This window comes from Centruroides vittatus, unplaced genomic scaffold (assembly GCF_030686945.1).
Source record: "Centruroides vittatus isolate TY-2023 unplaced genomic scaffold, ASM3068694v2 scaffold_2569, whole genome shotgun sequence".
In the NCBI taxonomy this organism is placed as follows: Eukaryota; Metazoa; Arthropoda; class Arachnida; order Scorpiones; family Buthidae; genus Centruroides; species Centruroides vittatus.
In genome coordinates, this window is record NW_027122690.1 from 909,151 (window position 1) to 934,408 (window position 25,258).

General features: G+C 30.5%; 2 protein-coding genes and 2 long non-coding RNA genes across 4 annotated transcripts in view; 3 read left to right on the forward strand and 1 right to left on the reverse strand.

Moving 5' to 3' along the window:
- Positions 1-2,668: 2,668 nt before the first annotated feature.
- Positions 2,669-25,258, reverse strand: part of LOC136987669 (uncharacterized) — a 34,245-nt gene continuing 11,655 nt past the window's right edge. Inside the window, exons 14-37 of the mRNA XM_067285421.1 lie at positions 24,234-24,335; positions 23,681-23,810; positions 22,755-23,610; positions 19,416-19,556; positions 19,148-19,314; positions 18,952-19,038; positions 18,275-18,398; positions 18,022-18,185; positions 17,868-17,936; positions 17,426-17,580; positions 16,338-16,387; positions 16,150-16,261; positions 15,907-16,083; positions 15,796-15,827; positions 6,184-6,353; positions 4,765-4,860; positions 4,112-4,238; positions 3,862-4,025; positions 3,683-3,751; positions 3,460-3,614; positions 3,344-3,396; positions 3,156-3,243; positions 2,926-3,093; positions 2,669-2,854 (exon numbers count right to left, since the gene is read on the reverse strand). Coding sequence (XP_067141522.1) covers positions 2,809-2,854; positions 2,926-3,093; positions 3,156-3,243; positions 3,344-3,396; positions 3,460-3,614; positions 3,683-3,751; positions 3,862-4,025; positions 4,112-4,238; positions 4,765-4,860; positions 6,184-6,353; positions 15,796-15,827; positions 15,907-16,083; positions 16,150-16,261; positions 16,338-16,387; positions 17,426-17,580; positions 17,868-17,936; positions 18,022-18,185; positions 18,275-18,398; positions 18,952-19,038; positions 19,148-19,314; positions 19,416-19,556; positions 22,755-23,610; positions 23,681-23,810; positions 24,234-24,335 — 3,502 coding nt within the window. The 3' untranslated portion in view covers positions 2,669-2,808. The remainder of the gene's footprint in view (positions 2,855-2,925; positions 3,094-3,155; positions 3,244-3,343; positions 3,397-3,459; positions 3,615-3,682; positions 3,752-3,861; positions 4,026-4,111; positions 4,239-4,764; positions 4,861-6,183; positions 6,354-15,795; positions 15,828-15,906; positions 16,084-16,149; positions 16,262-16,337; positions 16,388-17,425; positions 17,581-17,867; positions 17,937-18,021; positions 18,186-18,274; positions 18,399-18,951; positions 19,039-19,147; positions 19,315-19,415; positions 19,557-22,754; positions 23,611-23,680; positions 23,811-24,233; positions 24,336-25,258) is intronic.
- On the forward strand, positions 9,943-11,621 carry LOC136987717 (venom metalloproteinase antarease TserMP_A-like). Its single transcript, XM_067285485.1, has 9 exons — positions 9,943-10,035; positions 10,137-10,306; positions 10,417-10,506; positions 10,595-10,721; positions 10,812-10,966; positions 11,054-11,122; positions 11,192-11,332; positions 11,396-11,448; positions 11,525-11,621. The coding sequence occupies exons 1-7, from the start codon at positions 9,978-9,980 to the stop codon at positions 11,309-11,311; spliced, it is 789 nt and encodes a 262-aa protein (XP_067141586.1). The 5' UTR covers positions 9,943-9,977; the 3' UTR covers positions 11,312-11,332; positions 11,396-11,448; positions 11,525-11,621.
- Positions 21,407-22,315, forward strand: LOC136987730 (uncharacterized). The gene is made up of 3 exons (XR_010882657.1): positions 21,407-21,453; positions 21,542-21,624; positions 22,243-22,315. It is a non-coding gene; the product is annotated as an uncharacterized lncRNA (long non-coding RNA).
- Positions 22,310-22,731, forward strand: LOC136987734 (uncharacterized). The gene is made up of 2 exons (XR_010882661.1): positions 22,310-22,383; positions 22,463-22,731. It is a non-coding gene; the product is annotated as an uncharacterized lncRNA (long non-coding RNA).

Consider the following 25,258-nt stretch of genomic DNA (forward strand, 5'->3'; position numbering starts at 1 on the left):
AAGGATAACAGCTTTATTTTGTGTAAATAAAGCTGGTAATCACGAGTTGACGCCACTCATTATAGGTAAAAGTCAAAACCCACGATGTTTCAAGTCAATCAATATAAAATCTCTGCTAGTTAATTATAATTTTCAATTATAATTAACTGGCAGTTGTTTATAAAAACGGCATAAATGCTTGGATGACTTCTAACATATTTCATAACGGGTTTCACAATTCCTTTGTTCCCTCTGTGCGAAAATTTCTGAGAGGATTGAGTCTAGATCCAAAAGCTTTGCTTCTCTTAGATAATTGCCCAGCTCATCCACCTTGTGTCTGACGATGGTAAAATAAAAGTAATGTATCTTCCAAAAAATACTATTGTTCTTATACAACCCTTAGATCAAGCATTATTAGTGCTTTCAAAACAAATTACCGAAGAGAAATGATGAAGTCATTATTAGCATCAGACATTGACGTCAACATATTTTTAAAAAAAAATGGATCTCAAAGATGTGTCCTACAGTATTGGACTTGCCTGGCAGGCAATCACATCAGAGACAATTAGAAACTGTTGGAAAAAATTAAATGAATCTAATAATCAAGTTGATCTCGACCAAACCACAACACATTCAGATTCAGCTTCAGATAATATCTTCACTGAGACTGAAATTTCTCTTATCCGGGAAATTTTGAATGAGCCAGAAATAACTAATGATACTTTGTCTGATTGGTTAGATGTGGACGCTAGAGAAGATATTTGTCAGAATATAACTGATGAAATGATTATCGAATATCCATGTGCGATGACGAAGATTGTCAAGAAGAAACAGAAGATGATGATGAAAGTGCCAGTGGGATAGCTGATATACCGCCACCAACCAAAGAAGCAATAACAGCCATGGAAACTGTTATAAAATGGGCTGAATCACAAGAAAATATTAACAGTGTCAGATTGTTGCAATTAGCATCTTTCAAAAGAGAAATGATATAGAAGTTATCAAAACGCAAACAAACAAAACTTACTCACTTTTTTAAGTGATGTTTTGTAATTGAAATGATGTCGAATACATAGATTTTAGTCAAGTTATAAATAGTGTTTGTTTTTCCATACAGTACTGTATTTTCAAGCGTACCTTATGTACGTAAATAAAATAATACATATACACTATGTACTGTACTTATTAAGATGTATAACTATATTGTATGAATTTTAATAAAACACTTAATAAATAAATTGGTATTTTTATTAAAATACATAATATGTATGTAGTTGATGGGATGCTTCAGTATATAGCTCAAATCGTTCTGAGTAAATTTATTGTGTCGCCACCGCGCCGCTCGGTATAACGCGGTTCACCTTATAACGTGGGTATTGTTTCCCGCTCGACATACGCCTTATATCGGGGTCTACTGTAATAGTTACTATTTCATATTTACACAAGTGAATTTTTTTAAAGTAAATGTAAAGATTTGCTTTTTATTTTCGTGTATTTGTAATTTTTTTTGCGACTTTTTCCTGTTATAAATTATTTTAAAATATCCCCGTATAAAATGCATGTTTTACGAAAACGTTTGAAAATTAGTTTCCATGTTAACAACGTATGACGTCATTAACATTTACATCGCCTCAAAAATGCACTCTGTCGTCATAAGGTGGAAATAAAATCTATACGCATGCTGATTTTTCAAGTTTTGAGTATTTGTCATTTTAACGTCATGTCATTAATTAAAACGAATTGAGCTTTTAAAACACTTTTTAAGATAGCAAGTAACCTGATACTAAATACGCTATTCATAAGGTACTAAATACTAAATGCACGTTACGAATGGATACTAAATGGAATAAAAATAGAATAAGATAATGGCGCTGGAAGCAAACAAATCTAATATGCATAGTCACGTGGACTTCAGCCAAGACTGGGTACAAAAGTGCTCGCAGCTAGGAATGTCATCCTTATCACCTTCAGCTACGATGGCTATCACTTATCCGAAGCATGCTTGTTTCTTTAAATGGCTATGGGGTCATTTAAAGAATGCTTTATCGTGATAATGCTGCAACATTGGCAGTCTTAAAAGATATTATGCTGCATGCTGCATGCGCGAAGCATCACGGGGTCAGCCGTTGAGCACACCGTGCATTGTGCTTCGTCTTTAAATCTCACACCTAAACGATGGGGAAGACATTGAACGACTTCCCTCCATCGCTAAGCAATCTATATATCACGTACCGATATGTCCCCATAATACTTTTTCACTGTGTTTCTGTTGCTTCGCTTGAAGATCATTTACTCCGTAGCGGACAATTTTGGAACTAAAGATTTTTCTTTGCAAAATCATTTTCCGCATCTTTTCAATAGCGTATATACAAATTTCTACGTCAATCTGTACACAGTTTTCTGAACAAACCGACTTTATTATAGATGTTATAACAATTAATTCGATGTTGAAATGTGCTTATGGCCATTGTTTTCTTATGAAGTGCTGGTTAAATGACTAAATCACAATATATCATGTGGCAATGAAATGTCATTTTTAATTTCATAAACTTTCACAACTTTTATATTGAACATGTTTTAATATTAAGAGCTCGTGTTGTCTTAAATTAATTCATATTATTGTTATAACTAGAAATAAAACCGATTATTTAAATTTTCTATTGGCAAAAATAAAGAGCTTGACAACAAATTTGACTGCATTTTAATCATTTTATTCGTTTTAAATTACATTTCGATTAAAAATTAATTATATATCGTTATACTTGAAATTCAGTTTACGGATTTTTTTATCATTTAAAGTAATATTTCGTTGATGTTGCTCTCTGTCAATTAATACGATTCACAATCTTTATATACACAAGAAGCCCCGGGTAATCTTTAAGAAGAAATTGTCATTAAAGTTTTAATTTTTAAAATATTTAAATATATAATTAAAGTTATGCTTACGATAATGTATATTTGATGGATTCTTTCGAGCATTTGGAAAATTTATTCTCGTTACCATTTTCTCGACCTCCCATAATGTATCCGTCAGATCCTGGGCAATCTAATGCTCCAGGATTTCCAGCAATTCCGTGTTCTTCGGCGTCTTCCCCATCGTGCAAACTTCCAAGTCTAAAATTTCGTCTCAAATTTAGAATATTTCTACATTTAATGTAATGTTTTAAATCACTTACAAATGTCCCGATTCATGTGCTATTACATAAGCTCTATCAGGATGATTGATTGGATCGATACTGACGGCGCCAACTTTATAACATTCATCTGCAAACACCGGTTGTGTACGCAATGCCTATAAAAAATTTACTTGAAAGTACGTAGAAACAATTTAGGTTAACGTAGAAGTAAGTAGATAAATATTTACCTAATGTATTCAAATTAACAGTGTTATCATCATTTAGCGAGCCCATTTTACGACTAACAATAAATATTGAAATTACTCCAACTGTCGTTTACAAATATCGATAATATAATACTTACTTGACAATTAGCATGATAATATCAGCATCTACAGCCAAACCAGTAGCATATCGACAATAATAGTTTCTCATATTAGAAACTAACTCTGAAGCATCAAGATGTTCTTCGTATCCCGGAATTGCACTGTCTTCTATATAAGATGGATTCGTTTTTTTCTGAATTGAAAACGAAATTAAATAAATAAATCTAATTAATGGATAAATTACTCGTTTTCCTCAATTACCGTGAATTTTGTAGCTCCGAGCAGGGAAAGTTTTATTCCCAATTCTAACGTATCAATGATGTTTTGTACCTGAATAATAAATGAAAACATCACAAAAGTATAAATTGTAATCTAAACTTAAATATTTTTGATCTAATACTATTATTACTTTTAAATAAATGTAACAAATATTATCCTACCTCAATAAACAGGCGAGATACGTATCTTAATAGATTTTTTTCTTTTTTGAAATATTTGGCAAAGTTACTTTCTGCTAAGATCATATATTCCACCACTATGCATTGATCGTCTTTGGCCATTCGCTCCACTTTCTCTATTGTTTCTTTAACACCCATAGGCATGACTGGTAAACAAAGTTAATATGTTACCAAAATCTATGTTGCGAAGTATTAAAAATAGAAGATCGTTTCTGTGTATAAACCTAGATACCTCCGTCATGGCCAAAGGAGTTTTTCTCACTTATAACTTCCACAATTTGATGAGGTATTCTTCCATCTTTATTCATTCTTCCCGATTCGTACGGTTCGATTCTCAAGTTTGAGTTCACAATTCCATGCTAAAAATATGCATAAAAGTACTATAATCTGCTCAATAATACGTAAAATTATTAACAACAGTAATAATTACTTTAATAGGTGGCTGTATCTTTAATCCGAAAACAATCGGTAGACTAACTTACAGCTAAACAGGCTTAAAACTTTTTTATTGGTTCTTCATCTAATGCATTTCGGACAAGTTTTATGAGTCCTGGTCCCTCATCAGTGCTACAGGAAACCAAAGGTTTTTTATTAAAAAGGTAATAAAAAATGTATTTAGTTAAAAATGTTTTTTAAGGAATTTTTTGTAAATCTTATTATGTACGCACTCGCGTCACCCATGTTAATAAAAAACCTTTGGTTTCCTGTAGCACTGATGAGGGACCAGGACTCATAAAACTGGTCGAAATGCATTTGATGAAGAACCAATAAAAATGTTTTAAGCCTGTTTAGCTGTAAGTTAGTCTACCGATTGTTTTCGGATTAAAGAGACAACCACCTATTAAGCATATATACAGCTACTAAACAAATTTAAGTAATAATTACAATTGTGACAGGTCCAGGTCCTTTTTCATCGATCAACAAAGCTGCTCCATTAGTGCTGTTTCTGTACATTTGTCTTTTCAAGTCTTCTATGTCGATCTTAAAACATTTAAGTATTTATGTAAACTTGCTATTTTTATTTAAAAAATATAATCCTAATACTAATATATTGCATATAAATTTAGTAACATTGTGATTAACGAATGTAATAATAACAATTCGAATTGTTTTGTGTAAATAAAATCTATTACTTTTTTAACATAAGTTGCCTTTCGAACACGTGGCAATTGTTTTCTCGACAACATATTTTTGTCTGAATATGTACACAACAGATAATTCTATCACGGAATTTAAGTCTGATCATTTTTTAATTCCCCATCTCCAATTTGATATAAATTTAATTGAATGGAAGAATCTAAAAAGTTGTGTTTGACAGATTTGCTTTTTATGATAAATCCTTTTATCTCTTTACAATAGAAATATAATTTAATTAACTTAGTCTTATCCTAATAGATACAAAGTTTTAAAATACGAATAAATACATTGTTATCGCAAGAATTCAATTCCTGTCACACTATGCAAACTCAGAAATTCTACGCGACGTCAATGGAACAAACGGAAGAACACTAGCCATTAAAGTTTTTACGAAGTACCAACGGAGTATTCGATTATCTACACATTTTGTCAGTAATTACGCTTTTGAATACCCCACGAAGTTTTACCAAAGTAAAATATTCGAAATATCCAGAGATCAGCTATGGATTTTCGGCATAGCTGACTTTTGGAAAATCAACTATGCCAAAACTTTCATGTTTTTAAGAAATACTCTATAATCATTATCGCGAAAATTTAATTTGATATATTTCTCGCTGTTGCTATTAACTGTAATGTTATATATATTTTTGGTTTTCTTGAAGACTCGGTGGTAATGAAGGTCCCAAGCAACATTTCGAAAACGGACTCCTCGTGCCGCTTTCTATAACTTTTTTCGCAACACAGCGTAATATACATAAAACTGTAAAGTGATAAGTAATTTATTCAATTTAAAAATATTAAAACGCATTAGTACGCAATAGGCCTACTTGCTTTGTGGTAAACATTGACTGGTTAAAATTTTTCTTTCTAGACTTAATTGCAACAAATATATTTAGTTCGGTCAAGTTCAATTTCCTCGCTTTGAAATTTCGATACTTCCATTTGGCCTCTTTTCGTTCATTGAATTTCCGAAATATTTCTTTATAATTTCGACTATTGCTGCTATTGTGAAAAACCCATTATACCCGTTACTTTGTACAATCGTGATTGTTGCACACAGCACAAATGGTAACTAGGCTAATATAGAGTGGGCAGTAGTTAAATTGTTGCAAATAACGCTACTGTATAACGTGACGAATAATAATAATAATTTAGAAAATGACTTACCGAGTCAAGTATTCGATTGTTCGCATCAAACAGTGCGAAGTTTTCCGCCAATATTTCTCCAGCGGGTTCTAATTTCACTTCTATTTCTTCGTTTAGGGCTCGGAATTTGATCGTCTTCACTCCAGACCTCGATGTTTCCACCGACGGAAACACCAGCAGGTCAACTCGACCTGTTTATTTATTAATATCAGAAATTTAAGAAAATCCCTTCAAAACTGTAGATTAAAAAGTATTAAATATTATTAATATTTTAATAAAAATATTGTCTTACCAGATGAAATGGCCGAAACGACTGCAAATAGGAAAAATAATTGCAAAATAGATCATGTCTAGTTATAGCAATAGCAATGCTTCCGCCCTATTTATAGTCGTTTAAATGGTGTGGAAAATGTTGATTAGTATAATTAACTGATCACTCATCCTCCGCTAATTGCTATTTCGCATCTGTTTGAAATTTTAAAAATGTTATTAATCGTTGAAGAATCATTAATTTTTTTATTATTTTTAATATATATATATTTTGGCCGTGTAAAAATAATTCAAAGTGTCATAAAATATATTTAGTGTTTCTTCGCATAAAATAATATAATTGCACCATTTTTTTACTTTACAATAGTTAATAAGATCAACTTTTGATTAATGTAAAACATTTTTAATAAGTTAAAAATTTTCGCAATTTAATTTCTAACATTATTTGAACCTGTAGATTTACCGATTAGCAGAATTTTCGTATTAAAATGAAATTTGAAATATTCGCAATTAAAGTTTATTAAATAAAAAAAATTTATTCAAATACTTCAAAATTTCAATAGTGGTTTCGAAAATGATGGTAAATCTATTCAAACCATTTTTTACCGTACAACTGCAACTCGTGACGGTTGCATATAATAAGAGTCACGACAGTGACTCCCGCCAAGTAAAAAAGTCTCTGTATGTATATACAGGAACCGGAATTGTCGATACTTGGGGTTATTTCTCAGTCCCCTAAGCACCTATAGTTATTTCCAATATCTCAATTAAAGGGGAATTGTTTTCCTATGTAGTGTGAAAAATTTCAAAATTTCGTATAAAGCGGTGGACGAAATATAAACAATTGAAAAGTGCAAAAGTCATCAAAAAGCTGTATTTTCTTCTCGTTTTTATTCACCCAGCACTGCTAAACCTCGTAAAGAAAAATCTGCTGGATCTAGAAATATAAAATTTTAAATTTAAGAGTTTGTCGTTATTAGTGAGGTGCTAGCGATACGTCTGGGTCGATAGGACAGAAATGCACACTCACCATAACACTTTCAGCACTTTGCTGCCTTCTTGCGTAAATAAAATACACAAAAATGAATACAAAGCGAAGATTAATTACTATTAAACATTTAAATTATCCGAGATAATGATTTACGTATTTAATATTAATTTTGCTCTGTTATTAAAATAATTCATAAGTCACGTTATAAATTATATTGTACAAAGGTCCTATACGATATTTATAAACACAAAAGTTTTTTAAATTTATAAACTGTAATTAGACGAAAGAGTTACAATCAACAAATACGGTTATCGTAAACGATAAAAGTAGATTTAAAACTGTATAAAGATATTTCTCACACGAAATAGATGCAATTAATCTTCATAATTCACTTTGCAGTATGTAGCCAGCTGCAATAATTGTTTCTACTTTTTATTATAATCAATAAAAATAAAAACGTACAAGGAAAATAGAAAAATTACTTCAAATATAAAACAATTGTCGATAACTTAAAAACCCATAAAGTTAAAAAAGTTATTAAAAGGAAAATCTAGTTACGAGTTGTGCTAATTACAGATAACATTACATGAAACGAATTAACGACAACAGTACATAAACCATTTTAACAAGTTTTCGAGAAATATTAAAAATAATAAAAGCTAAATAATAATAAAACGATTTGAATATTTTTTTAATAAAAGTTAATTTCATATGAATTATCTAAAATTGATCTGAAATGAATAAATATCGATTATTACGAGTTCGTTTTACCGGATGTATACGTCTACCGTTTTAAATACGCACGAAAAAAAAGAAAATTAATTAAAATATAAAATACTTATCTGATTATCATTCTAAATGGCTCTATCAGATATATCCGGGCATTGTCGCAAATAATTTTCACACCAATGTGACAGCTTGGCGTAGATTATGTAAACATCAGTTATATTCGTTTACATGTAAAGTTTTGCCTAATAAAAATAATAATCGAAACTTATTTAATGATTATTAAGTTTCTAGACAAAGAGAAAAAATGTAAAAGTAAACAATTCACATGAAATTCTTAATTAAATATTATTAAATTAAAAAGAGCAGCGACATTGTTTTTGCACCTGGATATCCAGCGACACAGCCGAGTGAAAAACAAAGAAAAACATCTGATATGTCAAAAAATTGCGACAAGTAGAAGCTTATGACAATTTAGACGACAGTGAAATTGATTTTACAAGTTTTAATTTGGTAAAAATAAGTTTTGGTTTAGAAGGAAATTGTAGGAAAGAATAATACATGCAAAAATTTTGTGTACCGTTTCGAAGCACCGAGCTTATATTTACCAATGGGCAACTCCTAAAGACAATTTGACTGTCGTCTAAATTGTCATAAGTTTTTACTCGGTATAATTTTTTTACATCTTAAATGCTTTTGTTTATTAATTGTATTATTACGTCAAGAGATAAGACGATGACGTACAATTCGGTCCGCGCTCGGAGATTGACGAATGAACACAAATGCTTTCAGCATTCGTTCGGTCGATACGCCGTTTAGAAAAACGGTTATAAAAAGTTTTAATTGCTTAAATTTAAACTTTTGTAATTCTGAATTACATTTTAAATAAAAAAAATGATTTGTTTCCATGCAGTTTTATTCTTAGAAGCATAAAATTAAACCGTAAAATTGAATTAGTTCTATGAGAGAAACCCCCGTGAACTTTCACCTATCGACTCGGAAGTTTTGTCAGCACCTGACTGATAACGAGAAAGGCTTAAGTTTAAAATTTGAGCTTTCCAGACCGCGTAGTTTTTTTCTCTCCGAGGGTCTGCAGTGCCGGATGAAGAAAAATGACAAAAAAATACAGCTTTTCAGAGTTTTGATTTATACAAAATCCTGAAATTTTGCATACCACCGAAGAAAACAATTCTCCTTTAAACGAGATATTCCAACTTACTATAGGTGTTTGGACCCCGAAAATCGGCAATTCTGATTCCTGTATATATAGTCAGTGACTCCAGATATATCGTCGTCACGAGTTGCAGTTTTACGGTAGAAAATACTTCGAGTAGAAACTCCACCATTTTCGAAACCACGATTGTAATTTTAAAGTATTTGAATAAATTTTTCGTATTTAATAAAATTTTATTACGAAATATTTAAAATTTTAATTCTTAACTACAAAATATTTTTCTAATCGTAAATCGATGTTACAAGTTTAAATAACATTAGAAATTCAATTGCGAAAATTTTAATTTATTCAAAATATAATCAAAAGTTGAACTTCTTACAAACTACTGTAAGTGAAAAATTCTGTAATTATATTATTTTATGTCATTATTTTATGACACTTAAATTATTTTTACACGACTAAAATATATATATTAAAAATAATAATAAAAATTAATGATACTTCAACAATTAATAACTTTTTTAAAATTTCAAACAGATGCGAAATAGCAATTAACGGAGGATGAGTGATCAGTTAATTATACTAATCAACACTTCCTACTCGATTTGCAAGAGTATAAATAGGGCGGAAGCATTGCTATTGCTATAACTAGTCATGATTTTCTATTTTGCAATTTGTTTCCTATTTGTAGACGTTTCGGCCATTTCAACTGGTAAGACAATATTTTTATTAAAATATTAATAATATTCACGACTTTTTAATATACAGTTTTAAAGGAATTTTTTAAAGTTTCTGAAATTAATTAATAAACAGGTCGAGTTGACCTGCTGGTGTTTCCGTCGGTGGAAACATCCAGATCTGGAGTGAAGACGGTCAAATTCCGAGCTCTAAACGAAGAAATAGAACTGAAATTAGAGCCTGCTGGAGAAATATTGGCGGAAAACTTCGCACTGCTTGATGCGAATGATCGAGTACGTCACTCGGTAAGACATTTTCTAAATTATTATTATTCAGAAGGTGTTGTTTCGGGAATTAAAAAGCATCCAGCTGAGTACTAATTAATAAGTTTATATAAATATTGAAATGCTTTCAGATCGATGTAGAAGACTTGAAGAAAAAAATATACAGAGACAGCAGTAATGGAGCAGCTTTGTTGATCGATGAAGATGGACCTGTCACCATTGTAAATATCACTATTATTAATACTTGTACTGTAAACTGTACAAAACGTATTATTGTAGATATTATACTACTGTTTTGTATATTTTTAGCAAGGAATTGTGAATTCAAACTTGAGAATCGAACCGTACGAGTCGGGAAGGACGGATAGAGATGGAAGAATACCTCATCAAATTGTGGAAGTTATAAGTGACAAAAACTATTTTGGCCATGACGGAGGTATCTAGGCTTATATATACATATATAAATTTTGAACATTATTTGTGCTTCGCAATTTAGGTTTTGATAATGCTTTGAATTTGTTTTCAGTCATGCCTTTGGGTGTTAAAAATACGATGAAGAGTATGGCCAGAGACGATCAGTGCATAGTGGTGGAATATCTGGTCTTAACAGAAAGTAATGTTACGAAGAAATTCAAAACTGAAAAATCTCTAACGGAATATATTTCCGTCACGTATACTGCGGTATGATATAAGTTGTTACATATATTTAAATGTAATATAAAAGTATGGGATTATAAAAATTTTTCGTATTTTTCGTTTATTATTTAGGTACAAAACATGTTTGATACATTAGAATTGGGAATAAAAGCTCGTGTACTCGGAATTACATCGTTTACGGTAATGTGGGAAAATTCGCGATTTATCTATTAATTAGATTTATTTATTTAATTTCGTTTTCAATTACAGGAAGAAACGGAACCAGTTTTTGTCAAAAAGAGTGAAATTCCGGGATACGAACAACATCTTGATCCTAGGGAGGTTGTTTATAATATGAGAAAATTTTACTGGTCTGGCTGTAGATGCTGATATTATCATGCTCCTTGTTGAGTAAGTATTATATTATTGATATTTATACATGACAGATGGATTAACTTCAATATTCATTGTTAGTCGTAAAATGGGCATACCACAGGATGATAATACAGTTAGTTTGAATTATTACGGTAAATATTTTTCTGCTTCCTTCTATCTATAACCTTTAATTTTTGCTAGGTGCATTCAAATAAATTTGTTTTTCAGGCATGGCATACTTAGGCATGGTTTGCCATAGTTGTTATAAAGTTGGAGTCACTCGAGACGATTCCGATCACATTGAAAGAGCTGCCGTAATAGCTCACGAATCAGGACATCTGTAAGTTATTTAAGAAATTAAATTAAATGTAGAAATATTGTGAATTTTAGATAAAATTGAGAAAATATTTTTAGACTTGGAAGTCCTCACGATGGGGAAGAACCCAAAGCGGTAGATTGCCCAGGATCTGACGGATACATTATGGGAGGTCGAGATACTGATAAGAAAAATATATTTTCGAGTTGCTCTAAAAAAGCTATTAAAGATACATTATCGTAAGCATGATTTCAATTAGCTATATATTTAAATATATTTTTATAATAAATACCATAATTAGCATAATTTTTTAAAGGTCGTCCGATTCTTCTTGTGTATTTGAAGATTGCAAATTTTAATATGTTTCAAATTCAACAAATTATTTTAAACAATAAATAAAGCGTAAATTGGGTTTCAGACATATTGTTTAATCAATGTCGTATTTAAAAATGATTTCAAGCAAATAAATTAATTAAAACGCAGTCAAATTTGTTGTTTGGATTTTTCCGTTGCTTACAAAACACAGTTTATGATAACATTACTATTATACCTAGATGCCAATTAAGTGCAAAGAGTAGGATATTAAATAATGTCCTAATACCTATTGGCAGATATTGCAAATTATTATTAACACTTCCATTGTTAACACTTCCATTAAAAAATGCTACATCATTGAAGACTTTATAGTGAACACAGTTTAATAATTATTATTGTAATCTTTAATATACTTTATATGAGTGATTGCATTTGAAATGAAATATTAAAAGCAATTTAAAATATAGATAAAATACCAATCAGTCAATATTCTTTAAAGCAAAATGTACAAGTCCTTATTATAAGTGATAACAATCATAAAGTAATACACGAGTTTATATGTAAATGTAACCAAGCTTACAATTTACAATTTCGGGAAAATGTTCGTCATAAACAAATTTCAGAAATTATTAAATATAGTAATAAATAAACAATATAATAATAGTAAAACCTTTCTAACCTTAAAAATTCATTTTAAAAATTGAAACCGACATTTATTTTTTTCTCCCCGAATTTACATTTAAATAAGTGCTAAATTAATTCAGTCTTCTGAATTAAGTATTGTATGTGGCTGAGGCTACATAAGCAGTATGGAATAGACATGGAGGCAGCTATTAAATATGATCACTCTCTCATTATAAGCTCTCTAAGTGCGCCTTATACACAACCAATCTGTTTCCATTCAGTAAACTAGTCTAGTGACCACGGGAATTCCAAGTTTTCTCTCATAATTTTGTTCGGATTATAGGCGATTCTAGACCATTTATTGCTGGAAATTTCATGGTGTATTTGTAATATTATACAAAATGGAAAAGCAGACAGTCGGTGAAAAGTTGGAGGAATGTAAACAGAAGATATTAAAAACATATTGTAAACTACCGGGTCGCTAAAAAATTCACAAACTAAGAATTGGACATGACGGTTCGAGAAAAATTGCACGACAGCGAAGAAAACTATGAATAGGATAAACAGCTAAAGTTGCAATGACAGCATACATGCTTCACAGAAACTAACTCGATTTTCCCAGCATTTCATATTTGTGAGATTTATTAATATGAAAACTTAAAGAAACTATCAGCACATTTTCCGTTTAAAATAACAATAAGTAATAAAATATTCACAAAAGGAACATCGTTTCAGTTATTTCGCTAGCATCAATAATTCTGAATGGCTTCATTAAAGAAGGGCAGATGGAAAGACTTTTATTAATTATTTCGAAATTTACTACTCGCAGTGTGATAACAACATTTTAAAATTTTTAAACTATACATTTCCTCACGACAAATTCAAAAGTAATATGATTTTAAAAGCATTAATCGCACATTAAAAAGTAAGAATACTTTTAAAATGTTGTTTATATAATCATTAGGAAATAATTACTGTGTATACTGACTGCAAAAATAGGTATTGAATATATAAAAATATATTTTATAAAATTAACGAGGCCGTAACTAAATATACCGAATGCCATAATCATTATAACTTAGAAAACGCTAAATATTTCTTTTGATTTTATTACCTACAAAGGGTGTATAGTTAACTATTTCTACGACGCATGAATACACACCGTAAAAGTTATTACACGTAAAAAAAATAATATTAACTCCCTCTTGAAGGCGGTATCACATTTAAGAAGCTCGAGAATGTTGATTCGGATCAACCATATTTCTTTTCATGATAATTTTTTTGTTTTTTTTCTCCCGTTTTGTGCATCCTGCTATTAAGTATTTATTTCCTATATTCATTAATTTCGGGATTAAATTACGTACGAAATATACGTTATAAAACGAACTTGAACTTGCCATTTTCTGACGCGTGTCAGGTCGAACGGAGGTAACTTATCAATTTCTGAAAACATTAAGATCAGGAGAGAAAATACTGACACTTCGTGCCCTTGGAAACGATATAGAATTGAAACTGGAACCGGCTGGCGATTTCACGTTAAATAGCTCGAAAGCCGTGTTAAATAGCTCGCAGGTAAATGAATAGTACTTTCATTAATTTTAATCAATTAACAAAATCAATATTTATCTATATAATGTTACAGATCACAGAACATTTGCATTGTTCCGTTCGTGACATTTACTTTGATGGTGGAAGTCTTTTCCCGCATCTTTTGAACATAGTGTAAACAAATTTTAGTGTTACTCGACTTATTGCTTAGAGATGCAGAATGCTGTAAATAGGACAACTTGAATTATTATCACCCAATATTATAATCGATTAGTTGTTATATGAATTGCGCTATTGCACATTAATTGGCTTAAATAGTTAGGGTACGTCACGAAAATGTACACTAATATGAGTTTTTTTTTCTAAATTCCCCCCGCGGGGAGAGGGAAAGGATTAAGGCTTATCCTAAAGAACTCAGCTTCTACTGTACTATTTTAGATGAATTTTTAAATTTTTAACTGCGTTTTAGTAGGGTACCAGGTGGGGATAAAAGAAGTGTGTTCCTTAACAATGGAGGTGTTAAGAATGAAAATGTTAAGAGAAAGCGACGTGCAAAATTTACAGGCGCAGATGCCGGTGTTTTGCGTTTTTCCGGGAAATCGAACATATTTTTAGACCCAGCTAAAAATTCACTAATTAGTCTGGAAACGGGGACCTAATTCTTACATTTTGTAAAATCGGGTAAGATTGGCTATAATGTAATAATCTTAATTTTTGCTATCGTTACTTTTTGCCCGATTAACGCCGGGTTTATCTGCTAGAAAATATATAAAAGCTACGAGATATCCAACAAATTAAGCTATTCTAACAGTTGTGAAGTACCGTCTAGTGCAACTGCTCCGAAGAACCGTCTAGCTGAACGGTTCCAGAGGAACTGTTCGGATCAGTTCCAACAGTTCCAGTTCTGTTTCTGGAACTGGATTTTTCACCTCAACTACGCACAACAGAGTGCAAGCAACGATGCATAACCTTTACCTAGCCTCATACAAAACACATGGAATATACTCACATCTTTTCGCTGTATAAAATTTGTGAAAAGACAGTTAGATGCATTAAATTTTAGATTCTAAAGTTTAATTTATTTAACTATTGAAGACAGAAGAGACACAATTACTTAATTTTAATATATCTACGAATACCTATATCGTGACGTGACATGTTGAAGCATCGTTGCTTTATTTATTTTCAATATATATGTGTATATATATATATATATATATAATATTAAAATGAAATGTTGCTCCTTAAAGCAATTCCTACAATTTTTCTGGTATCTAAAGCGGCCTTAGTGCTATATAACGGAATAGAGATCTTAATCTATGTTTAAAGCGGTTATCAAAATCACGGAGTTTAAGCATTTCAATCTGCTTACAGAATTACAATTTTTTAAAACGAAATAATATAAATTATTCATTTTTAGTTTTATATTTTATAATTTTTAACAAAATGACAAAACAATAAAAGCAATGATTCTTATTTGTTTTATTGAATAAACAAATGTATATAACTAAAGACCCATTAATACCGCATAGTTTTATTACATTTTGAATACAAAAGCATTTATGTATCTTTTACAATCAAAAAATATCGAATTTAAAGTCATAGATGAAAAGCAAAATCAATCGTCTATTTTTTTAGGTTTTCACATTCTATAAATGTTTTACTTGTAATCCAAATCATTAGAAAGTTTTCTTACAATCTGTAATAATGCAACTGGCCTGTTTTTTGCTGTTGAATAAATTATTATCATTAATTTACGGTAAATGTATTTTTACGACTTTATCCAAATAATAAAATTTATATTTACTTTAAGAAAAATTTAATATTTTCCAGTGAACAGGTAGAAAACTTTCTTTGGTTCTTTCCGGAATCGGAAGGAACAGAATTTCCCATAATAAATCCACCAACTTCAGAACATTTGTCGGCTCCAGGACTGCCAGGTAGGCTTGATCTGATTCCCGCTCCGTCGTGAGGACTTCCAATTCTACAAAAGTAAATATAATGTGAAAGAAATATTATTAAATTTATTCTTATTAAGAAAGTCATTTACGAATGAGCACTTTCGTGAGCCACTATATAGGCTGTATTGGAAAGATCATCTAAGTCAACAATTACTCCATATTTTCTGCAAGGATCACATGCTCCTCCAATATATGCTGCTCCTGCAAAGATTAATTTACGTAATATAATTAATAAGATCGCCTGATCTTTGTGAATATTTTAGAAGCAATCGCCTACCTAATACATTATCAATGATCCAGCCTTTATGTCGATAACCAATTGCTCTTCTAAAATAAATCGGAAGTAATTTTAAAGACCGATTAACACTTAGAAAAAAGAAGTAAATTTAAAAGTAATATATAAGCATTAATATGCATCATGAACAATTCGTTTGCGCTCTCAAATTTAAAAATAAAATAAAAATGTTTATTGACATTTTTAAATGTTAACTGTTTATCTTCAACAATAAATCATTCAAGAATATTTTCTGAATTATTTGAAGTATTTGTTTTCGTTTTTCAAGCGTTTCAGAGTGGATAATCACTATAGAGCGTGTCTAAGAATGGCGGTAATTTCTTAGGTTAGGGCAGACGAACATATAAACAACACTATAACCGTTTATAAGTAAGAGTGAATTGGACTTCGGCATCTTCGCCATTAGCTTCTGCGCAACACAAACAACAAGCCACCCCGTAAAGTGGTTGGTTCCTGACCTTATCGTTAATCCGAACATCCAACAAAAAAAAAAAAAAAAAACGGTAATCGTAAGAAGCAAAAATATGATGGCCGAGATAATAAAGGAACTCTACCCAGTGATTAGTTATACAATATCTCTGTATGCCGTTGTAAATAGTTTTCTGTAAATCGTTGGTGTCAATAAATATGGTTAGAAATATAGGTTCTCGATACAGCTGATAGTGTCTATCTGCAAAGAAGTGGAAACACGCGGAACTCAGTCTTTTGGGAAGAATGCCAGGATGGGAAGTGTCGTCTCAAGGAATCAACTTCCAGACTGTGGAGAAGAATACAATATGAAACGGATGAATACAATATGAACGGATATTGATACGTCGGAAAAACGCGACAAGAGCGTCACCAAAAACATAATCTTTTTCATAAACGAACGGCGGATTGTGCACGTTACGAACTCTAGTGACACACTTTGCAAAGAGTAAATTAATATTAGCGCATTTTTCTTTTCTTGTGTTTGAGTGTAATTATTTCTAAAAATTAGAGAAAAAAGAACTAGCAAAATTCTTCTTATTTGTTTTCAAAATTTATGAAGTGGGTTTAAATATTATCAAAAAGTTAAATAGAATACATACCTCGTACTAAACATAATTATATCGGCTCGTTTTACAAGTTCATCGTCTTGACGTTCGCAATAATAATTTTTTAAATTGTTTACAATCACATTTTGTTCAAAGATATCTTCTTTTGGAAATAAACTCTCTTTGACAAAAGCGGGTTCATTTTCATCCTACAGGAAACCCAAAATCAAATGAATTCATATATGTAAATGTATGATAGATGAATAAGTTAATATTAGCGCATTTTTCTATTCTGGTGTTCCAGTGTAATAATTTGCGAAAATTACAGATAATAAAACATGCATAATTGTTTCTTTCTGGTTCTTAAAAGTATAAATCGGCTTTAAATGTTCTTAGAAAATTAAATCGAATTCATACCGCGTACTAAACACGAGAAATGTATTTGAGGTAATAGAAAGAAATACTTCTAGCTTGTATTGTATTCAATAATACTTACCGTGTATGTTATAATTCCAATTACCCGTACTTTCATATTCAGGTTCAGTGTATCCATTAAATTTTGGACCTTGAATATATTAAATAAAATATTAAAAACAAGTCGTTATTAATTATTTATATTTTGTAGAACTTGGAGTTATTTTGTAGCTTACTTCAACAAACATAGAAGCTAGATAGGTTTGGAGTTTTACTAAATTTTGATAGTAATTCGTAACTGTACTTCCCGTAACAAATAAATATTCTATTTCCACGCATTGATCCTCATTAAATTCCCTCGCCTCATAATCCGAAAATAAAGTCAAATTCGAACCGAATACTGAAAATAAACAAATTCAGATGTTTTACCTGAAATAATATAGCCTGTATAAGAAGATGTAAGGTATATTTATATTGTTATTTACATACCTGCATCATTAAAACGCTTTGTTTCTACTAAAGTTTCCGTAATGCGATGCGCATTGATTCCATCTCTGACGGTATCTTGCGATTCATAAGGCTCGATTCTCAATTTGGAAGTTAACATTCCTTTCTGAAAAATTGCATGAAATTTAACAAAAATATTCACTCCTTTTAGAAAATATTGTCTAATGTTTTCATTAAAAAAAAGGAAATTTAGAGAAATAAATTTACACGTAAATTAAGAAATAATTTATTAACAAAAATCAATAAACAATCTTAAATTCATTGAATTAATTACATCTATTTTTTGTATTTTGACTTCATTCTTAACTTTATATTTTCTTAAATTATTAAACGATTTATTTATTCAAGCCATCAAAGTAAATATCACGAACAGAATAATGCAGATTTTTCTATGATCTGCAACATTATATAAAAGAATATTCATTTTGTTAATCATTTAAAATTAATGAAAATACTATTAATATTTCTGAGAGATATTTAACATAGATTTAAATTCTCATTAAAGAAAGAATATACTTTTTTAAACATTAGAAGTAAATCTCCAAGTAATCTATATTTTATTAATTTTACTAACTATTAATTGTTTTAAAATATTTAAATTCAACAAATCTTTCAAAATTCGTTTTCTTTCAACAATAGATTTATATTTAAGCACGTACAATTTCCAAAGGACCTTCCTCATTGATGTACAGCGCTGCATCCTTTTCTTTATTTCTAAACAGCTTGCTTTTCAAGTTTTTCACATCCTTCATAGAGAACAAAATACACCAATGTTTACATTGTGATTAAAGTATACAAAAATGTATTTTAATTTACAAAATATTCACCCAGAAAAAGTAAGCAAGAAATACGCACAGTTTTATGAATTTTTCCGTCTCCGTCCATAACAGTGAAATCATCGGCTATGACATCGCCAGCCGGTTCCAGTTTCAATTGTATATCGTTGCCAAAGGTACGCAGTGTCAATATTTTCTCTCCAGATCTTAATGTTTCCAGAGATGGATAAATTACCTCCGTTCGACCTGACACGCGTCAGAAAATAGAACATTGAATTAGTTTTATAAGGTATATTTCCTATATAATTTAGTCCATAAATTAATTAAGTTAGGAAGCAAACACTTACCAGAAGGAATGGCCAAAACGGGCGAAGAAAAGAGAACAACTATCACGTAACGAAACATGATTGATCGCAACAACACTTCAGGGCTTTTTATACGTGATGCCGTCTTTGTAGGTAATAAATTATACAGTCTTTGTAGACAATAAAATCCGAAAAACATTTAGCCTTTTCTAAGTTATAATAATTTTCACATACAGTATATGAAGTTACGACCTCGTTAATTTTATAAAATATATTTTTATATAGATATATTTGCAGTCGATATAAACAGTAATTATTTTTAATGATTATATAAACAATATTTTAAAAGTATTCTTACTTTTTAATGTGCGATTAATGCTTTTAAAGATACTACTTTAGAATTTGTTGCGAGGAAATGTACAATTTAAAAATTTAAAAGGATTGTTATCACACTGCGAGTAGTTAATTTCGAAATAATTAATGAAAGTCTTTCCATCTGCTCTTATTTAATGGAGCCATTCAGAATTATTAATGCTAGCGAAATAACTGAAATGATGTTCATTTTGTGAATATTTTATTACTTATTGTTATTATAGATGGAAAATGTGCAGATAGCTTTTAAAATTTTTAATATTGATAAATCTCACGAATATGAAATGGTCAGAAAATTGAGTTAGTTTCTGTGGGCCAATGTAGTTGCTGTCTTGATAATATTTAAACTTTCACAGATGATTCAACAAGGATATAATGTGAGAATTCGAATCTACCGGCAAAATAAAAATTTAAATTAGTCTTTATCTTGACATCAATAACCAAATTCCAAACTTAAAGCCGACCTGTCATAGGGAAATGACTGTACTTCCCCTCCCCTCGAAACTCGAAACTGAGTCACTCTCGGAACTAAAGACAAAATTCGCTTATTGGCGAGAAAATTAACGAGGGGACGAAATCAAAAGGAGGGGAGCAAGAACAGAGGGGTCGTCGTCGTTCGTAGCTCCCGCCTCTAGTCGGACTCGATGCCTCTACGCCGAAATTCTACGCTCGAAGCCGCTACGCTACTACGATTGGATTTTGTATTGACTCAGTCATCTGACGATACTTGTTGAGGTATGACGACCACTTACTTGTAAACTCTCTCTCGGGTTCGAACTTTCCTATGTTAGTACATAATGTCTTTGTCAATGTTATCCGGTGTAACTGTATTCTTTATTGTCTCGTAATAAATTCTGTTTGTTATTGTAACTGGTGTCATTTATTCGAATCTCGCCTCTGTCTTATCAACGAGCCCACTCTCCTCCTCCACTCGACCTGCCAACCAATTAGTTCCAGACTGGACAGCCATCCTTGACAGTGGGGCAGGTTTTACCGACCTGTTGACCGAGAAAAGGAGGTCCGACGCCGTCCGACCTCCCGGTGGACCCACAATAATATCAACTGTGCTGGCTGTTGGCGTGTTTTACGACTTAGAGCTGTTTCACACTATGACCGACTGGTCCGACCGGTTCGACTCCAAGTCGTGTTGCTATGGCAACAGCAGTCGTCCCACCGACTGGTCGTTCCAGTCGGACAGATTTAAAAAGTTAAATATTTGTAGTCGGATCGGAGCAGTCGGTGAGCTACAGCCAATGAGAGCTTCGAAGCTATATCCAATCAGAGTTTAGATTTATCCAATCTACGTCGAAGTTAGAAAATGGCGGAAAGTACGGATTTCTCCGAAGTTTTAATAAATGAAGTCAGAAAATATCCGTGGCTTTACGATATTCGGCGAGCCGATTATAAAGATAATATTAAAAAAAATAATTCTTGGACGGAGATTTCCAAGATACTAAACGTTGAAGGTAAGTGATTGACAATATCTAATAGGTTATCACATTATAAATGGTCAACACATATTTCAGATTGTAAATGTAAAATATTTTTCAGAATCATTAGTGAAGAAAAGGTGGCAAAATATTCGCGACCAATATAGACGAAAATGTAAAGAGGAGTATCTTCCTAGTGGTTCTGGAGGTCGCAAGAGACAGCAATGGACATATTTTAATATGCTGTCGTTTCTGCGACCAGGCGTTGAACAAATAAAGTAAGTTATCTGATTATTTATACAATAATTATCTATCTATTGAATTTTTATAATAAAAAATACTTTATCAAATATTTTATTTATTAAGCACAATAAGTAATTTTGTCGAGGAAAAGGACTCTTTCCAAAATTACATAAATCTGGGAGAAGCAAACAAAGGAAATAATTCAGGTTTGTTTTAAATATATCCTCTTATTTGACAATATTAAGAAATTAATGTTTGATTCTATAGTTTTAGTAATTAAAAATTTAATAATCCCACAATAGATGATATCATACAGAGTATGGTAAAAATTAGTTTTATGAAATAAATGTATACATAGACAAATGATGTAAAATTAACTTTGACTCTAAGCTTAATTACTGCTTATAAGAAAGATATCAGATTTTTTTTATTATTTTTATAAAACTAGAATTTATCAATTATATATTAACTTATATTAAATTTTTTTCTGTGTATCTGCTAATTAAAACAGTAAAGCACATTTATTAATAGAATAGATAAATGTACATACATTGAAACATTTATATATGAAATAACATTCTTCATATCCTGTCCATTTATGCAGAGAATAACTTGTTCACTGTTTTTTTTTTTATATTATTTATTTGGGAGGAAAAATTAATATAACAAAAATTTATAGAGTTTATTTGATTAGATAGCATTACTCAGTATGACTTCTATAGCATTTAAAACATAAATTGATATATTTTAACTATTTGCATAATACATGTTCACAGCATTTATCTTAAAATTTTTAAATGTATATTTTACTTTAAATTTTATAGAAGACTCAAATAAAGAATTTGAAAATGTACAGTTAAACACATTCGAAATGCCCTGCCCAGAAACCATATTAACCGTAGAAAACAATGACATAAATGACTGCTTAAAGGCTTGCAGTTCAACCTCAAGTTCAAGTGGCTCAAGTAAGTAAATATAATTTAATCTTATCATTTTTTACATTGTAAGTTTTCTTTTTCTATAAATGATAATTTGTAATTTCAGCTGGATGTAACAAAAAGAAGAGAAAAAATGATTGGGAGAAAGAATTGTTTGACCTTCTTAAAACTACAAATACTCCCATAGTGGAAACTAAACATGATAGTAATTACCATTACTTCATGTCACTATCAGAACGTTTCCGCGAAATAAAATGTAAAAAAAAAAAAAGAATAATTTACGGAAAAAAATTGAAGAAGCCTTTGCAGAAGCAGAGGAATCGGAATAAAAAAGTTTATTTTTATATGTAAATAAAATTTTATATTTTTACAGTTTTTTACTTGAATAATTTATTTACACAATTCTGGAGTTGATCCTCTTGTTACAACTTCAGTCTGCCAAGGAAGTTGACCTGGTTCACTCATAAAAAAGTCTTGATATAATTCACGAACTTTTTTAGCGTCACTACCGCTATTTTTAAAATAGCATGTAGTAGTGTCTGTCATTGCTTCATTTGTTTCGGTTTCCTTACGCCACTGACCTGGATTTATTACACCATTAAATCCTTCGGAATCCACATAATTGCTCGGGCAATAAGCTCCTTCCTGGGACAGACATCTTATGTCACATGTCCTAAGATAATTATGTAGGCATACTGTTGCCTGTACAAATTTTACAACATTTTCAGGATTAGCATTTATAATATTTTTAAATATGCGCCACCTGGCTGCTAATATCCCAAATGTATTTTCGATAATGCGTCTTGCACGAGACAAACGATAATTAAAGACTGCCCGTCCAAGTGGTAGATTCTTACCAGGGTAAGGGCGTAATAAATTTGGAAGGAGAGGAAAGGCCTCATCCCCCACAAAACAATACGGAACCTTAATATCTGTCCCTGCCAATTTCTCATCAGCAGGAAGATCCAATTTTTTTTGTTCAATTAATTTGCCAAATACAGAATTACTGAACACTCCTCCATCACTGCAGATTCCGGGTGCACCTATGTCAACAATTGTAAATCTGTATTCAGCATCACAAGCAGCCATTAAAATGATACTATTTGTACCCTTGTAATTGTGATAAACAGTTCCAGAATGTTTTGGTTGCTGAATAACAACATGTTTACCGTCTATTGCTCCTAAGCATTGGGGGAAGTTGCAATAGACATTAAACTTTTTGCTGATGTCAATAAAAGTTTTTTTATCAGGAATCTGAAATAATAACATTGTTAAATTTGAAATGATATATTCTTTAAAAATTCATAAAAAGTTTAATGTTTACCTTCAAATATTCACCAGAAAGCACAGTCCATATTGCATCGCATACTCGTTTCACTATGTTATGTGTTGTTGAAACACCAATGCGATAATTTAATGCACATATTTGTTGCTCTCCTCCATGTGCAAGAAATCTGTTTTGTTAACCGAGAAAAAATTGAATTAATAAAAAGTTACAAAAAGTAAACTACTATTTAAAATTAATATGCAGTTCAGTCAACCTGAAGAATTTATGATGATAATGTCCATAAGGAAAATCCAAGATACTATTTTCCTTACAGGCAACATTATCTAGATTCTTAAAGATTAAGATTTTTCAGATTAACTGGTTAGTGCAATTGTAATTATTTGCAATGTAATATAGAAAAATTGCACTAACCAGTATTATTTATAAGATCTAATCCACCTGACTTTTATTTTTTAAGCATGTTAAATAAGAATTATAGAAATATATTACAATTTATTTTGCTAAAATAAATATAACATATACAAATACTTTGTTTTGGAATTATATAGATATTGAAACTTGATTGTAAAGCCTCCTAAATGATACAAACCTTAATGTCAGTGCGAGTTGTTCAGCAGGTGATATGCTTTTCCTATAGGTTGTGTTTTTACGAGTAATTAGTGGGCCAATTTTACTCAACAATTCATCAAATCTAAAAATACAAATAAATATTATTGAAAGTCATTCATAAGTTCAATTTTCATCTGTTATGTAATTTTGACATTACAGAAATTTAATTTTTTTGTGAAAATTTTTAAATATTCATCTGAAAGAGAATAAGAATTTCTATAGTTTTTTCATTAGTAATGGAAACTTTATCTGGCTTGCATGAAATGTGTTTTAATTAAATACATTATAATAGTTTATTATATATTTGTCAACTTGGACATTAATCATTAATACGACAATTATACTGGTGTTAAGCATTTACACAAAAATGAGGAAGTTTTCCAGAGAACACAGACTTTCTTTATTAAGCTATCTGTACTTATACTCACAGGTAAGCTTAATGTTGGTAATCTTATTTGTTCTTTTTTACAAGTTCTCAGATACTTCTCTTGATTCTTTCTATTTCCTTTGACAATCTCTTACTCTGCATTTTCTCACTCACCAGAATATTGGCTGCTGAATTATTAAAGTAAAGGTAGATTAATAAAGAAAGTCTGTTTTCTCTGAAAAATTTCTTCATTTTTGTGTAAAAGCTTAACACCAGTATAATTGTCCTGTTAATGATTAATGTCCAAGTTGACAAATATATAATAAATTGAATCAGGATGGTATAGCAATAATAATTAACATTATAATAGTGTTTCTCAATTTTGAAGTGGATTGTTTTGGAATATAAATTATTTTAGGAGTGCAATGCAGAAAAAACAAATTTTAACATTAGAAAAACAAAATTCAATAGTTTATGCAAATGAACTAACATTATAAAAATGCTATATTATAGAACTAACTAAATCATTTAGCAAAATATTCTGAGTTAGCAGAATTATTCAATCTACATTTGAGTAGTTTGTATATAAACTCGTATCTCAGATCATACACTAACGATTTATTAGATTAAAATAAGAT